This window comes from Lactuca virosa, chromosome 8 (genome assembly GCF_052849685.1).
Source record: "Lactuca virosa cultivar CGN04683 chromosome 8, Lactuca_virosa_CGN04683_v6, whole genome shotgun sequence".
NCBI classification, from domain to species: Eukaryota; Viridiplantae; Streptophyta; class Magnoliopsida; order Asterales; family Asteraceae; genus Lactuca; species Lactuca virosa.
This window is the reverse complement of record NC_136433.1, coordinates 256,962,776-256,975,430: the sequence shown is the minus strand read 5'-3', so window position 1 is coordinate 256,975,430 and position 12,655 is coordinate 256,962,776. Positions and strand designations below refer to the sequence as shown.

At 38.6% G+C, this 12,655-nt stretch overlaps 2 protein-coding genes across 2 annotated transcripts; both read right to left on the bottom strand.

Moving 5' to 3' along the window:
* Positions 1-5,665: 5,665 nt before the first annotated feature.
* Positions 5,666-6,274, bottom strand: LOC145131467 (uncharacterized). The gene has a single exon (XM_079066147.1). It carries the CDS (start codon positions 6,272-6,274, stop codon positions 5,666-5,668), a length of 609 nt encoding a protein of 202 aa, XP_078922273.1.
* A 723-nt stretch (positions 6,275-6,997) lies between these two features.
* On the bottom strand, positions 6,998-7,297 carry LOC145131466 (auxin-responsive protein SAUR21-like). The gene has a single exon (XM_079066146.1). The coding sequence runs from the start codon at positions 7,295-7,297 to the stop codon at positions 6,998-7,000; it is 300 nt and encodes a 99-aa protein (XP_078922272.1).
* Between the last annotated feature and the right edge of the window lie 5,358 nt (positions 7,298-12,655).

The window sequence follows — 12,655 nt, the reverse complement described above, 5'->3', positions numbered from 1 at the left end:
TTGTTTGGTTTAAACTTCAGAAATTGGTGGAATTTGGTGTTTTTAAGATGTTAATTGTTAATTACTCAACTTATTCATTTGATGGTGCTTTTAAATGTCGCGAACTCTAAAAATATGGTTTGGTGGTGTTTTAACTTTTTAAAGTAAGATATTTAAATTTGGCGTTTTTAAGATGTTAACCGTTAAGTACTCACTTTATTAGTTTCTTAGTGCTTTAAATAAGTTATGGAAATCTGACGTTTTTAAGATGTTAATTACTAATAGTTTTGACACTCTTAAATACCACAAATTAAAAAACCCAAATCGACACGGTGAATAACAACACAAAATATTGCAAAAAGAAAACCAAACCAAATCCACACAATCAAATACCAAACTACAAACCACATAAAAACTCCACATAACCGCACCATTCGGTTCACAAAATGAAATAATCGTACTTGCGTTTCGTAGTTTGGTTTTGATCAATAATCGCATCGAACTACACCATACTCACCCCTATCTGTAGAGGGGTGTATTGCTCATAAGTTCATCGTAGCATTATAAAGGAAGCAAGTTGATAACACGGGGTCCATAAATTAGCTAGCGTGGAAGCTGAATGGGCTCATGATCTTATGAGATTTTGTAATCAAAACTGGAGGTTGTCGTGGACACGATTCAAGAACTCGAGCTTGAGTAAGCCATAAAGGAGTACCGACTTTACTAAAGAGATATCGTCAATTCATGCTCCGAGCCTGCGTGATCGATTTCGACAATTCATGGGATACTCACTTGCCCTTGATTGAATTCTCATACAACAACAACTATCACACAAGCATAAAGGTTTCTCCTTTTGAGGCCTTATATGGTCGCAAATGCAGATCGCCTCTCTTCTGGGCTGAGGTGGGTGACACCCAGCTGGCAAAAGGGAAATCACCGGACAACACCCTTACAGGACACGAAATCATTCGAGGAACTACAGAGAAGATACTCCAAATCAAATCCCGACTCCAAGCGTCGCGTGACCGACAAAAGAGTTACGTTGACAAACGACGAAAACCCCTGGAATTCCAAGTCGGAGATCGGGTACTATTAAAGGTCTCTCCCTGGAAAGGGATGATCCGTTTTGGGAAACGGGGAAAACTAAATCCACGATACATCGGACCGTTCGAGATTATTACCCGAATTGGTCCAGTGGCTTATAAGCTGCAGCTACCAGCGGAGCTCAACAGCGTACACCCCGTGTTCCACGTCTCGAATTTGAAAAAGTGCTTATCAGATGAAACCCTTGTCATTACTCTAGAAGAGATCGAAATAAACGAGAATCTCCTGTTCGTCGAGGAACCAGTCGAGATAATGGATAGAGAAGTGAAGCATACGAAACAAAGTCGCATTCCGATTGTGAAGGTTCGATTGAACGCTAAGTGTGGACCTGAATTCATCTGGGAACGCAAAGACCAGATGAAGCAGAAGTATCCTCACTTATTCTCTCGTTCATGATCCGACCTTTCGAAAGAATTTCGGGACGAAATTCCCTCTAACGGGGGGATGATGTCACAACTAACATTTTTAGCTAGGAAATTATGTTTTCGTTGTAAACATAAACTATTGTAAGACTTGTACTCTAAGTGGATATCATACTCTATTCTCAATCAAAATCATCCATTGGAATCAAAACTCCTGAGTGAAGTTCCAAAAACTAATGCAATACATCTCGTATACTTAACTATGGGTCTGAAACCCTAAATATCCTGGTTCACCTCAGGATGGACAAGGATCCTCTTATTGGGCCTAATGGGCCAATAAACTCTCAATTTGGTTACCTTGGGTCTTGGAACCCTAATTGGGCTTTAATTGGACCCACATTCATGAAACTAAAGTATTTTGGATCATGTAGGCCTAAAATGACTCATCTTGTAATCATGGGCCTTATTGGGTCGTAGGTGGTTTCATGAGCCCTATTGGGCCGTGAACTAACTTATTGGACTTCATTGTGTCGTAAGCCCCATCCCCTCACCACCTTTAGGCTGTAAATCTATAAGAAGAGCCCAATGGGCCGAAAACCCTCAACTTGGGCCTCATAATGTCAAATATGAGCTAGTATGGCCCAAAGTTTTCCCTTTTCTTTTCCTTTCCCTCATTCTCGGCCCACTTATGTCTACAAAAAAAATAATGATAAAGGGAATATTAGGGAAGAGCCACCTCATTATTAACTAGAGGACTTCCAAGTAATTACCCCTCATGTTTCAAGAAAATCCCATTCATCCATGCAACCATCACATCAAATTTCTCTCTTCCCTCCCTCTTCTTCTAACTCTCGGCCATAAGGCCTTCCCCACCACCATTTTTCATTTCAAACCTAGAACACATTCTTCACTCCTCTCATACCTCCCAAAGAACCCAAGGAAAATTTCACCACTTCTCCTTCCAAAAATTCATGAACTAGGGTGTTCACCAAGATCTTCAAAGATCATCACTTATTTGGTAAGCTACTCTTTAAGCTTGATGATTAACTACATTTTATGATAATCTTCACTCTTTAACACTTCATTTCATGATCCATGCTCTTAGAACTTCATAGATCTCGAAAATCACTTCAAGAAAGCTTGTTAAAGCCGAAAACCTCTCCAATCCTCTTCCAAAACCGAAACCTTCAAAGCAAAGTGAGTTCATACCCCTTATTTTCGGTTTTCACTATGTTTTGGGGGAGAATACAAGTTGTTTTGTGTAGATCTATGTGTTTATGCATGTATATATGTGTTTTCATGTTATATGTTGTGTTTATGTTATAAAAACATGTTAGATCTTTACCAAACTCGAAATATCTACTTTATTTGGTGATGTTTGTAAACTAAACCATCTTATGTGTCATACTATGTCGTGGAAAAGATTAAATATGCTAAAAATGTGTGAAAACTAACCAAAATCGTATAAAGGGCCATTTTTGACAAAATAACCAAAAAGTGAGGTTCTTATGTAACTCACAGTTTTGAGAGGACCAAAAGAGTCATTTTTAAATAAAAATGGATCTTTTTGATATTCATGGTCTTAAAGGGGTCAAAAGTGCAAACTTTCACAAATGGGCTTCTATATGGGCCTTCACGGTTTTAATGGGCCAAATATGCCAATTTTCACAAAAGATGAGTCTTAATTATGCAACACACAGTTATTAGGGGTCAAAAAGGATTTATTTTGCTAAACACGGTTAGTTGCAATAATTGAGAGCCTACAAGGACTAAAAATGTAAACATTTTCATAGATGGGCCATTTTTGGACTTCTCACGGCTTTGGGCCAAAAATATGTACTTGTGGACTTTTATGGGCTTAAATGTAATTTTCAACAAAGTTGTGCCACAAATGCAAATTTTTGATAAGAGGGACTAAAAATGTGATGTTATTAAAAATTGGGCCAAAAAGATGAAATTATCTATAATTAGGCCGAACATTTTTACAAAGATCAAGCCAAAAATGATATTTTTGACAAAAGCGAGTTAAAAATGTTATTTTTACGAAAAGTGGGCATTTTATGCCATTTTGGTAACTAATTGAATGAAAACAAGCAATAAGGTAACAAATGGGCTAATATTGTCATTCTCATGTTATTGGGCCTTAGTGACCCATTTATATGCTTGATAGGTCCTGAATACTCTTTACATGTTTATTGGGCCTTGTTGACCCATCTACATGCTCGACGGACCTTGGATACTCTTTACGGGCTATTTGGGCCTATAAATATCTTACCTGTGAAATGGGTCTTAGTTGTCCTTTTACATATATTTTGGGCCCAGGTTATATAATCCCGTTCCTTATGGGCCCAAAAATGACGTACATGTTTAGTGGACCTTAGTCGTTCACCTACATGGTCATTGGGTCTGGAATGTGCTTTATATGTTTCTCTTCGCGTAAATTCGATTAAGGATTTAGTGAGACGTGTCGGTTGACACCTATTGAGTGTACAATCGTAGCCTATAGTTATAACCAGAGTCTCTTGGAGGGAGAGCAGGGGTTTGTGTATAGATCTATACGGGGAAGACACCCCACACCTGAGCTGTTCGCTACAGTTAGACTAAACTAGTCTAGGGTGACGAAAACCTTATTCTATTCCGTCGGCGTCCATAAACGCCAAGACATGCGAATTTGTCATTATCTAGTATGGTTATAACGACTCACTTAGAGGAATTAACATTATGAAATTTACGGGAGACCATTCTCTTTTCTCTTTGGATTACTAGGGAACATACTTGCGCCGGTACTCAACCTCGGGGGTTGATATACCAGCATTCTCTTTTACAGACAACATAGGGTTGTCTGGGGGGATTCTCCTTACATTCTCTTTACATTCTCTTTACATTCGTTTCATTCACTTTTAGCATTCTATTAAACAACAACACACATGCATTAATACAAGATCGGACACAAACATACTAAACTATTTTAAGAAAATATAGGATTTTCTTGTGATTGCAAAGTTATACAAATCATTTTCTCAAACATGCTTATGAACCCACCAACATTTTTATGTTGACCTTTTTAAATTAACTTGTATTCTTAGGAAACCGTTGAATCAGGTTGGGCAGAACAAACTAATGGATATTTTATTATATTTTCTTTCATCATATTTTAACTATTTTGGCATGTAATATTCAAACACAGTACTCGATGTAAACAATGTATGTTGTTATATTACATGTGTGATGACGATGATGTTAATTTTCAATTATATACTATGTGATGATACAACAAGGATGAAGTCACACCAAGCCCCCGGACGTTTCCGCCATCTGGTTCGGGGGTGTGACATTTACCATACTGACATCCAGCACAAACGACATCCGTTTTGACTTCAAGTTGAGGTAAGCCTTTAAGCATGGATTTCTCCATTATTACCTTTAACTTGTGATAACCATCATGTCCCAGCCGTGCATGCCATAGATCTGCTGTCTCGTTCTTCCGAGTCTTATCTACATAGGCAGACTCTGCGGAGAGCACATAGACGGACTCCACTCTCCGTCCTTTCATTGTGCTTTTCTGATATTTTAAGATCTCGATAGACCTTCACATCTTGTGGGCCAAACAAGACGTAGTTGCCTGAAGATGTCAGTTACGATACTGACAAGTTCTTCTTCATACCTGGAACGTGATAGACATTATGTAGTGACACCATGTACGATTTATTACCGGGCATAATCGTTGTTTTGCCAATATGAGCAATTGGAAGTCGTGCATTGTTGGCTGTAAGTACCATGCGACTCCCTTTGTACTCATTCACGTCTTGTAGTTTGTTCTGATCACCAGTCATGTGATTGGAGCATCCTGAATCAATGATCCAGTCATTCTCATAGTTGATACGCTCTCCCACCATTGCCATGAGTGCCAACTCGTTTTCTTCTATGGCACATAATGCCTCAGCATCCCATTCATCCTCTATTTCCTTTTTGGAAGTTAAGACATTGCTTTCCACGGACATTTTCTTTGACCAACAATCATTGGACATGTGGCCCCACTTTCCACAATTATTGCAGTTGCCTTCGAACCTCCTCCCCCGAGAACTCTTATTATCGGTATTTTGAGATCTCCATGGTTGCGAGGTTCCTTGCTGACTCTTCACTTTGTCAGCATTTTTGTATCCTTCTTTAGAAGGTAACTTGGAATTCCTTTGACTTTTACTTGTGTAGAGCGCCTCCTCTTAACTCTTCAGCGTGATGCCTCCCATTTGCTTAGCCATAGCTTCTTGGCTGGCCAATAAATTCTCAAACTTTACAAGTGATGGTTGAACGGGCCATCCTTGTACAACAGTTATGAAGCTTCTATATTCCGGCCTCAATCCATGGATGATGATCCTCTTCATTCGAGCTTCTGTAATGACGGATTGCAGATCTAGTTCAGTAATCTCCCGACATATTGACCTGGCCTTGTGGAAATATTGAGCAATCGTCATGTCGCGTTGTGAGATTGATAATAGCTCGTTCTCCAAAAGTTGTAGTCTCGTATTATTCTTCTTTGAGAAATGCGTCACGAACGTGTCCCAAGCTTCTTTCGGTGTGTTCTCGTCCCGAGTATGCTCCAACATCTCTTCTTCGATTGTGGTCTTCAAGGCAAACATTGCTTTGCCTACTTTGATTTTCCATTTGCTCAAAGCGCCATTAACATCTTCCTCTGGTGGCGTAGTTTCGCTTCCACCAACGATCTCCCATAGATCTTGTCCTTGTAAGTAGGACTTCATACATGTTTCCCACGTTTTGTAGTTGTGGTTGTTGAGTTTCTTGATTCCTCCGACAACTTGGAGATCACCCATCGTGTTGGCAGTACCTCGGTAATACCAAACAAGCTAGTGTCGACACCAAACTTGCGGAGTCACAGACTACTAACGATACAAAGAGAATCACTTGTTCTCACTATCAAGAAACCTTCCTCTGATACCAGATTGTTGAACACGACTCTTTATATGGGAAACAACAAGACTTTTATTAAGACACTTAAGAAGAACTTACTCTTTATACCCAAAATCTTTTTAATTACAATTGTGAGTTCTATAGAGAGATCTATGCAGTGTGCCAGCATCATGGTGTAATTCTTACATAATAGTATTACCGACCGAGCATGCAAATACAGTGGTAGAATTAGTGTATTATTCTGCATTACGCTCTTAGTTTTACGTACCAGAAAGAAAAAATAACACCATTACTTAAGCTTTTGGTTGCTCATATCGGTCAAAACATAAGCTGTTTGTAGATTAGGAACCTAAGGAGATAATACGTATAAGATACTCATATCAGTCTACACACAGCCTTCAAATCAAATGAAAACTTCTCTTGAAAAAACATTATATAGTGAATTTTGTTTTTCATTGAAGTCTAGCTTATATCGTTTAACAACACAAACTGGTTTCGAAACAAATCTGAATTCGAATCCTAAACAACCTGGACAACCGAGAGTTGTCACGTGTTGCAAAAAAGGTTAGTGATCAGTGAGTGCTTTACAAAAAAATTGTTTCCAACTACAATGCTATAACTCGAGTTCATAATGCACCCAGACGATTTGCGAGATCAAAGAATGTGTGCTCACTACAGGGGATTGTGAGGCCACCCATTGGATGGTTATATCCAAACTCTTCCTCAGCCTGATGTAATAACTCTTGAAATGAAGGTTGGCTTAACAAGGATACAGGAATCACAAAGCGCTTCTTTTCCTGTTCCCCAACATAAACTGCAAAATACCCTTTTGGTAGATCCATTGTTGACGTGCGAGACGTTCCATTTGACAAAGACCGTTGGAGAATTTGTTTTGCTAGAATGATTAGTGGCATACGGATACCCATTTTTCTGAAGGTTGATGAATCAAGTAATTAAATCTATGTGAGAATATTTTCAATGTTAAAAGATGTTTTGGAGGAATTGTAGAGGAATGTGTGATGGTGCTTTGCATATCACATGCTTTATATAATGGTTTGTTAAAGGTTCAAATGTACAATAGCTGTTAAAAGGGCAATTAAATTACAAATAGCGACATTGTGACAGAAAGACAATATCATGTGCTCTGTTTCTCAACTTGCAAAAAGACATTATCTTGCATATCACAACCATATATTCAGAGATAATATTATGGCTTAAACTTGTACTTGTAAACCAAAAGAATTAAACATAGAGGATAACATGTATGGCCAGCATTGTATACAACGTATGCAGTGAAGAACACTACAAACATCATGGGTCCAAGTGATATTAATGGTAGTGTGGCTCTGCTTCCTATGAAACCCAAAATTCTGGCTAAAATCTATGGAGTTTTCTTATAACATAATTGGCCAATGATGTATTATCTATATGGAAATAACTCATTGCAGCGATTAGCAATCCATTTTATATGCTTGATCACATGTTTTTGTTTATCAAAACTAGTTTTATGAAAAATAAAATAATAAACCATTTGTTTCATAAGCATCATGAGGGATATTGATGTTGCCTTAAACAATGGAAAGTCCAAGTCATGACGACGTTTGCCTGTTTAAATAAATGATGTACTTAATTTATTTCAAAAGTATTTTTATAAAAATGACATAACAAACCATTTTTTTGATGTGCATCATGACGGACTTTTGTCGGAGCAAAAAATTTATCCAACAAGTCGTGAAGTTTAAATTCATAAAAAAATTATATGTTTTTTCTTCCTTGTTACAGCTGGAAAGACAAAGGCATGTGATCTTGCTTGCACTTCACCATATGTCACTATCCCCCTTCTAAATTTCCTTATATATTTTGGATATATAAACCATTCCAGATGAATAACACACGGATTCTCAACTATTAACCAGGAAGCCGTGTTTTGATAATTTTCATTCACCATATTCATTTTTAAGTTAAGAGATACTACCCTCCTTGAAAAATGGCCATCCTAATGCCCCGCTTCACTCAAGCAAAGAGAATTTTTAGAAGGTCATTCTCAAATGGAAGCAGCACAACAAAATCTATGAATATCCCGAAAGGTTGTTTAGCGGTTTATGTCGGTGAGCAAGACAAGGAGCGATTTGTGGTTCCTGTATGGTTGTTAAGCCAACCTACTTTTCTAGAACTACGAGATCAAGCTGAGGAAGAATTTGTGTATATTCATCTGATGGGCGGACCGACAATTCCATGTAGTGAATAAACATTCACCGATCTAGCATCTCCTTTGGGCGCATTATGACTTGTATACAACATTCGTTGTTACCTTGAAAAGCTAACTAACAACTAGAATATTTATTATCAGTTGTAAATAGAGACTATTGTCCCATTTTTGTATGTAACTTTATCATGGAACTATTTAGAGGTCAATGTATTCTATTTAGCATTAAGAGATAAGACATGAAGAGCAACGAATTTCACCTGTCTACTATTTCGACAATTAGAATTTTACATACCTTGAAGTTTGTCCCTAGAAAGACACAATCGCCTCATATATTTGTTTCTTTTTTCTCAAAATGATACAATGAATTATCAAAAGGGATCATGAGCTTTTGTGGCAATACATTTTCATGCATGTGAAAAATTTATGCTTTCATATTCTTAGCGAATATGATATAGATACTCATATCATGAAACAATTACCAGAAACCACGTTGTGCTTAATAAGTAATAAATAGTAAAAAGAGTAGTATAAGAGAATGAGGCTCTAGTTCATACAATATTTAAAAATTTCTATTCAGCTTATGGAATCTATTATTTAAATTTGAAATACACAACACTTGCCTTACTTCAACAGAGAACACAACATGTTTTGTTTCTTTTTATGTTCAATTTTTTATGTGTAGTCTTTTTATATATTTCACTATGCATTTTCTGTTCAAAGAATACAAAAAAATACAACCTGATGCCTAAGGAGCTCACACATTTATAACTAGATTTTCATTGGAATAGAATTAGAGGAGTACAATATGATGGCAATCAGTGGAGAAATGGAAACACAGTTATACAAATATACAAGTGTTTCTTATCGCGAACAATTATGCTGGCAGTAGGCTACATAGGATTACGTAATGAATCAGATGAAGAGTTGGGGCATGTTTTAAGCCAAAATCCAGACAAAAATACAGAATTTTTTTTTCATGATGCCCACTTTTTTGGTTCAAATTATAAATTTTCAATGCATATGAAAATGGTAGAATCTCTATGTGTGTGCATCCCCCCCCCCCCTGTTAGGTAAAATATGAAAGGTTGAAAACATGTGGCTATACATGTGAAATAAAAGAATCAATTGTTGGACGGCTAATGTGAATGGAAGGAAATTCAACGTCAACATTTGCGGCTTTCACATTTGAGTACTATTGACACGACGACTCAACATTTGCGGCTTTCACATTTGAGTACTATTGTCACGACGACTCAACATTTGCGGCTTTCACATTTGAGTACTATTGTTACGACGACTCAATTTCATGTGCAAATTGCGGCTCTCTCACCTATATATATGCATGTATGTTTTGCATATTTTGTGTGCAAAAACTTGAGAGAACATCAAATGTAGAGTGTCAAGCCAATTGTAATCTTGTGAGTTTTAATAAAATTCTCTAGTTGCAGCCCGTGGACGTAGGATTTGCACCGAATCCGAACCACGTAAAATCCTTGTGTTCTTCTTGCTTTATTTTCGTGAGTTTGTGTGTGTGTGATAGTGTGTTTCCGCTGCGTGTACCCGGTCCGGTTCCTAACAACTGGTATCAGAGCCAGATTAGCGAGGTTTGGAGGGTACAATCATTTTTTTTATCACGCACGAGTGTACCTGATTTGTATCTTGTTTGTCGTAATGGCTGAAGACAAGGTTGTAATCGAAAAGTTCAACGGTTCTGATTTTAGCTGGTGGAAAATTCAACTAGAAGCATTGCTATGTCAGAAAGACTTGGACGTGGTACTCGGAGACAAACCGGAGAAAATGGAAAAAGCTGCTGAAGATGCGTGGAACTCAAAGGACAAGAAAGCCAAGGCGGTTATTACATTGTCGTTGACGAAGAGCGTTGCTTTCAACATCATGAATGAAACCACGGCACGTGGTATGATGGAGGCTCTGTCAAATATGTATGAGAAACCATCGGCGGCTAACAAGGTGTTCTTGATGAAGGAGCTGTTCACTACAAGGATGAATGAGGAAGGCTCAGTTACGGTTCACATTAACAATCTAAATTCAATTCTGTCCAGATTATCATCTGTGGGAATTAAATTTGATAACGAGACTCAAGCATCACTGCTACTAGCTTCTCTACCTGATAGCTGGTCCGGAACAGTTACTGCTGTTACGAGTTCCGTGGGGACCAGTGGTATGACTTTTGAAGGGGTTAGAGATTTGGTTCTAGGCGAGGATATCAGACGCAAGAATCAAGGTGGATCTTCCTCTTCTGATTTATTAAATGTCGGAAGAGGTAGAGGGAATAGCAGGAATAGTGGAAGCAGTGGGAGTCGGGGAAGAAGTTCATCTAGAACTAAGAAGAATGTGAAGTGCTGGAACTGCCAGGAGGTGGGACATGTTAAGAGTCAATGTCCAAAGAAAGAATTGAACATTGCCGGTGCTGAGAGTGTGTCTGAGGATGATGCATTGATACTCAGTATGGAAATTTCTGTGGACTCTTGGGTCATGGATTCAGGGGCTTCGTTTCACGCCATGGACAACGGGGAAACGATGGTGAATCTAAAAGAAGGAGATTTTGGAAAGGTACGTTTGGCAAATGACGAGATGCTTCAGGTAACGGGCATGGGAGATATTGATTTGGTTACTTCATTGGGAACTACATGGAGCCTGAAGGATGTCAGGGTGATTCCGGAGCTGAAGAAGAAATTGATTTCTGTTGGTCAGCTGGATAAACAAGGACTGGAAGTAAGGTTTGGTGGTGGTAAATGGAGGGTGATCAATGATAATCTAGTGATTGCTCATGGTATGAAGTGTGGGTCATTGTATATGGTTGAGGTATCTGCTGAGGGAAGTATGACCGTCCCTGTTAAGCAAGACAAAATCTGGTTCGCTAAATCTACGGCTAAGAGAGTTCATTTTGCAAACATGAATTATGGAGCCAAGGGGATGTTAGCTGAACGAGTCAGAAATTCTAAACCGTTCAGGGGATTCTGTGACAGTGGGAGCACGGGGTGTGTTTCGGGTACAATTACAAAGAGCCGTTGGGTTTTGAAGACTAAGACTGAAAAAGTCTCTCCTGTTGAAAGTTTGCAAAGTTGGGAGAGTGTTAGTGGTCCTCGGTGTATCTCTGGATCTGGTGGAGTGTCCAAACCGGTTGAGACAGAGGATGAGTCGGTGGTGGGATTAGCCACGACTGAGTTGGAGCTAGTGGGAGCTTCAACTGTCCCTTCTAGTACTTGAAGATGAGGGGCGGCTGCAATTAGAGAAATGAGACTAAGTTTAGCTTGTTCTTAGGAACTGGAGGCTTGGAAGACTTGGTTGTTTTAAGATTACTGGAGTTGGATGACAGAGACGGACCATGTTGTTCAAACTTTCAAGTGGGAGATTGTTAGGTAAAATATGAAAGGTTGAAAACATGTGGCTATACATGTGAAATAAAAGAATCAATTGTTGGACGGCTAATGTGAATGGAAGGAAATTCAACGTCAACATTTGCGGCTTTCACATTTGAGTACTATTGACACGACGACTCAACATTTGCGGCTTTCACATTTGAGTACTATTGTCACGACGACTCAACATTTGCGGCTTTCACATTTGAGTACTATTGTTACGACGACTCAATTTCATGTGCAAATTGCGGCTCTCTCACCTATATATATGCATGTATGTTTTGCATATTTTGTGTGCAAAAACTTGAGAGAACATCAAATGTAGAGTGTCAAGCCAATTGTAATCTTGTGAGTTTTAATAAAATTCTCTAGTTGCAGCCCGTGGACGTAGGATTTGCACCGAATCCGAACCACGTAAAATCCTTGTGTTCTTCTTGCTTTATTTTCGTGAGTTTGTGTGTGTGTGATAGTGTGTTTCCGCTGCGTGTACCCGGTCCGGTTCCTAACACCCCCCCCCCCTCCACCCTCTACACCCCCTTGCCTAACGGCTAATTATAATGTTAAAAGGGAGTTTTGGAAAATTCTTGAAACGACTATTGATTGCTACTTTCCCCACATAGATTTTCTGCTTATGTGTGAATTTTGGCAAGGAGATACTCCTAGTATGCTATAGTTAGGTACATACTTGATTCTTC